Source organism: Telopea speciosissima, chromosome 6, assembly GCF_018873765.1.
Source record: "Telopea speciosissima isolate NSW1024214 ecotype Mountain lineage chromosome 6, Tspe_v1, whole genome shotgun sequence".
NCBI classification, from domain to species: domain Eukaryota; kingdom Viridiplantae; phylum Streptophyta; class Magnoliopsida; order Proteales; family Proteaceae; genus Telopea; species Telopea speciosissima.
This window is the reverse complement of record NC_057921.1, coordinates 58259380-58264503: the sequence shown is the minus strand read 5'-3', so window position 1 is coordinate 58264503 and position 5124 is coordinate 58259380. Positions and strand designations below refer to the sequence as shown.

The 5124-nt window shown below is 38.9% G+C and overlaps 1 protein-coding gene across 1 annotated transcript; it reads right to left on the bottom strand.

The window, feature by feature from the left end:
• Nucleotides 1-2259: 2259 nt before the first annotated feature.
• On the bottom strand, nucleotides 2260-4841 carry LOC122665988 (QWRF motif-containing protein 7-like). The gene is made up of 5 exons (XM_043862105.1): nucleotides 4224-4841; nucleotides 3899-4135; nucleotides 3666-3755; nucleotides 3269-3388; nucleotides 2260-2364 (listed from the first exon to the last, which is right to left on the bottom strand). Exons 1-5 carry the CDS (start codon nucleotides 4839-4841, stop codon nucleotides 2260-2262), a joined length of 1170 nt encoding a protein of 389 aa, XP_043718040.1.
• Between the last annotated feature and the right edge of the window lie 283 nt (nucleotides 4842-5124).

The window sequence follows — 5124 nt, the reverse complement described above, 5'->3', positions numbered from 1 at the left end:
CACAGAGAAAGTTGAGGGTCTATAGGAAATACTCAGAATCCACAACGGGGCGCTGTTGCTCTCCTTCCTACAGCCAAGTTTCTTCTGGATCCATCCAAGGCCTGTTGATCATTGATTCTTTTCTCCAAAATGTCTCTTTTTGGAACCATTACACCAACCTCATTGGTTGTGATACATTTGTGTTCTATACTTTTATTTTGGAACTATTACAACAATCTTTACATCCATTTCTCTGGTTGTAAACTTAAAATTCTTCACTCTTGTGATTTTTTGGTACTCGAAAAATAATTGAAGGTTGTCTAGCACCAACAGCTTTTGAGGATTTGGTTTGAGTGAGGAATGTATATCAAAATTGAGCAGTGCTGTTTAATAGGAATTATTTCAATTCTTTTTTGGTGCTGTCTCTGAATGGATCAAACAGGCATTTTTTTGAAGTTAGAACCTTAAATAAAACTTCTATCATGTTCTGCACTTACAATGTAAGCATGCATACTGTAGTATTTGATACAGAATTTCCCCACCTAGTATAAAGGTGGAAATCCTAGAGATAAAGGGTTCCCTCCCTCCTGCATAAAGGTTGGTCATGACATGGCCAAAAACTAGGTAGTTTCTACAGGAGAAACCCATTATGAGTCCAATTTGTGAGTAAATTTTTGTTTGTAAAAACAGAATTTCTTCAATATCAATGATAAATTGTAATTGGAAAACAGCATTCTTTAAACCCAGCAGAGTTCCCTTTAATAGGTCCTCATACCTACATATATGATTGAAATTATTTTCTTGCTTTTGTAATTCATTGTTTAACAGCATTAAAGACTCCCAAAAACATAGATAGGGCTGGAAGAGGAGTACTAATGCTGTGTTTGGTATGCATTCTTGGAATGCATTATGGGTCGATTTCGCATTCTTGCTGTTCACTTTGGATTTAACGCTGTCAAATCCAATTTTCTTGGTATGCATTATGGAATAATGCATTAGAAGTACATGGATAGTGAAGAGTTATGCCTAGAAGGACCCTTATTTTAAATAATTTTTCTGGTAAAATAAATGGCAAGAAAATAGTCAAAAATCTGTTACACCATATCTTACCTCTTGGAAACAAACATTGAAAAAAAAAATTCATTTAAATATCAAATTTTAAGTCGAAACAAACAGAACAAAGAGAACTCTCAAAACAGTAAACAATAGGCCAAAATGAGAGAGACAGAGAGAGAGAGGTAACAAAGTGTTCATGACCTCCTCTAGATACCCCTTAGGAAACACCTGTTCAAAAGAACTCAAAAGATGCGTCTCTCAAAGAGAATCATTATCGGCATCCAAAGAATTTTGGATGGTATGCAATGAAAGATCGTTGATGCCGGCGATGTATTAGACGATGCTCACCAAACATTAAAAAATTTTAAAAAAAATATCATGTTTACACCTCACCTCGCCACGGCCAGAAAAAGATCCTTTCAATCTGGGCAGCGTGTAGCAGTGTGCAGCGCCTGGGATTGACAGGGCGCTTTGACCGCTTTACCCCCTGCCCAACGCCCTGCCCGACCAGGGGTAAGGCGGTCAAAGCATCCTGTCAATCCCAGGCACTGCACAAATGCTGCACGCTGCCCGGATTGACAGGATCCAACTCCGCCACGGCCCATCTTGACGCATGTGTGTGTCAGAGCAAAATTAGTCTTTCTTCAAGGAACCCTATCCTTTAAATTCCTACTACTTTGCTTTACTAAAAGCAACATCGGGAAGTTTGTGGTCTTTAATTCTTCTCTCTCTTTCTACCAAAAAAAAAACCCTCCTCTCTCTCTCTCTCCTATAATTTGGTTTGCACCATGCTTGTGTTGCAATTTGATGTAAAGGGCTCAAATTAAGCCATTTACTACATTGGACCCAATTTCTCTCCACCCACGGTAAGGAGAGAATCTCCGTGGGTGGAGAGAATCTCTTCATCCACCCCATTGATACTCTCATAATATTTTTGCATCTGTTGCTCTTCCCAGAAAGATAATTAGAAGCTGCTTGGTGCCATAAACATAAAACAATAAATCCATACTCAACTGGCCTGTGTTAGAGATTCATAAAAGAGACAAAAAAAAAAAAAAAAAAAAAAAAAGGAAAATTCTGCAAAAGATCTAATCTCATGGGTGGGGAAACAAAATGGCTGATATAATGGTGCAGAGACCAGTAAACAAAGCCAGCTACCCAAGCTTACTGTCCTACGTGTCTTTTTTTCTGTACACTTGACAAGTATAACCCAAGGACTTCTCTTTAACCTTCCTGTACCAAGCATAAGATCACAAATAATTTTTTCTTTTCTCTCCTTTGCTGCTTGAATGACATGGTGCCCCAAGGCTTTTCTCCTGTGACTGTTACCTTGAAGATGTGATTCATTAAGTGTTATTAAAGCACTAAATGGATTAATGGAAGTAAATTTCAAAAGGAAAGAAAAAAAAAAGCACCTAATGGAAGTGGATTGGCTACATCTGTGATTAACTGATTTATTAAGTGGCTCCCTACAATGAAGGTCATGCTCAAGTGAGTAATTTAGACACTTCTTACCCAAAAAAAAAAAATGAAAAAAAAAAGAAGAGAATGAAAGGAGATTCAGTTAATGCATTAGTAAGTCTCAGGTGAAAGAATGAGAAGTTAAATACATCTTTTCAAGCATATGTGTGGGAAACTAAGAGATTCATGTCCATATAGCTCCCACCACGTACTGTGGGGTCTCGGGAGGGTCATAATGTACGCAGCCTTACCCCTGCTTTCGCAGAGAGGCTGTTTCCAGACTCGAACTTATGACCACTTTATCACAATGGAGCAACCTTAATTTACAGTTGCACCAAGGCCTGCCCTCCCATTTGAAGCATCAATGCCTCAGACATATCAAAATAGGAATGATCATTCTAAAGTTTAGAATCTAGGCTCAAAAAAATTCATATCTTTCTCCAAAACTCTTGACACCAACTAATTATTTCTCTGTAAATATAAAGTGCATAAGGAGGTAAGGAAAGTTTTTTAATAGATTCAACAAGTGGGCAAGTTTATTTTAATCCAGAAGAGTTAATTTTGCCTTTGACACCAGTAGCTATATTATGTTACAGTCCAAGCTATATATTAATTTTGAAATTTTTGTCAACAATAGATAGATTGAGAATGAGCATAAATGAGCAAGAAAACCAAGAAATTGAGACAGCATGAACATAATGTGGTAGAACAAAGGAAAAAAAATAAAAATAGAAAGATAAATTTGAAATAATCCGAAGATACAGGAAGTTACATTAAGACCTACCTCAAGTGATGCAACAATGGCTATTTCCTTCCTCAATTCCTCTAATCCTTTTCTCGCTTGTTCTTCAGTATTGACAAGCTCATAAGCTAATGAATCTATTTCCTGAACCTGGTAAAAAAAAAACAAAAAATGAGGAAAAAGAACACTGCCTGGTCGCGTTCCCCTGCCCCCACACAAGGGGTGAAATGATTGCCGCAACACCCCTCCTGTTGGATGCCCCTGCATGTCTCATCATTGGCCCTTGCGCTGGTGCAGGGCCACGCGACCGGACAGCAAACCCTTCCCCCAAGAAAATATAAATGAGATTTTTTTCTTGATACTCATCTTGCAAAACAAGAAGATTATCCACTTAATTTATAGAATGGGAAATTTATAAAAATCCAACCTGCGAGATGAATTTGGTAATCGTTGCTTCAATACTATCCATGACACCCATAGCTGTGAGCATTGCATTCTGTACTGAATCTGTATCAGCCTTTTTGACCCATTAAAAAAAATGGAAGGAGATGGGGGGTGGGGGAGAGATAATTAGAGACAGAGTTACTTGAGAAAGTTATAATTATATAAAAAATGGTGGATTAGAAGTTTCTGCTGCAGTTTTTCTTCCCTGATCCTTACCTTGGCAGCGTCTGTCAATGGAATTCCAGTTACCGATGCCAACAATTTTCTCCCAATTCTTGCAACTGCTTCTGAATTTTTCTTCTCAATCTCTTCCCATTGATTAAGGATGCGAATTTGAGGGTTAATAATTCTAATAATCTTAATATCATTTTTGAGTTTTTGAATCTGAAGCCGCTTTTCTAAAATTGAATTCCGGAGATGAATGATCCTTGACCAGACCTTTAATATTTTCTTCTACAAATCATCAAACAATTCTCAATTACCAGTGGGTGATGGTGGCCAAAATGCAAAGAACAAAAAATGGTCTTTCTTTGATAATTACCTCTGCCAAATTCTTCTTAGCAGCTAAAATGGATTCAGATCTAGCATTCACAAATCTCCATTGCAATAACCTCGTATGCATTACACGTAACTGATGTAAAGCTTCATCTTGAACCGATGAAACCTTATTCTGCCGGGAACGATACAAAACGCTGCTGACACTTCTAGTTCTCTGCGTCGTTCTACAGGAATTAGCCGGCGATTTCGAAACCGGAAAGATAGAAGATGTCCTACCAGAAGACAATGCCCAAGCCGAGGGAGTAACCGATGCCGTCTGCTTCGTCTTCAACTTATCGATGGCTTTGATGACGTTGGAAGATGTCCTACCAGGAGACAATGCCCAAGCCGAAGGAGTAACTGATCCCGTCTTCTTCGTCTTCAACTTCTCGTTGGTTTTGAAGACGTTGGGATTCCGGTGCCGCTGCAAGTTCGGTACGGAACTACTAATGAGTTTCTCTTGAGGCTTCTTACTGATTCCTGGAATTGGAATTTTTGTTGATGATGGATTTCTGTTCTCTTCACCACCTGTGCTGTGGTTGGTTCTAGTTCTCGTCGTGAAATTGGGTCGGTCGACGGATTTTCTGCCGGAATTGGATCTGAAAGGAGGTGTATCCGGCATTGTTGTTCTTGTGCTTCTTTTTTTTTTTAATATAGGATGGGGAGTGCGAAATATTCCATTTTCTACGGTTTGCCGGCGGCTGGTTTAGGTCTTCGCATCCATTTGGGAAGGAAGGCTCGCAAGTCACAACTCACAACCGCCCAAGAGCCTCAGCCTCAGACTCAGATTGTTTCCCGCGAAAACCAGGGTTGACAGAGAAACTATAACCGAGATTCTCTCATTGTCGTCGAGTATTATTGTTCGTTGATTGACAAGACACATTGCGATGGTTAAAACTGGATCT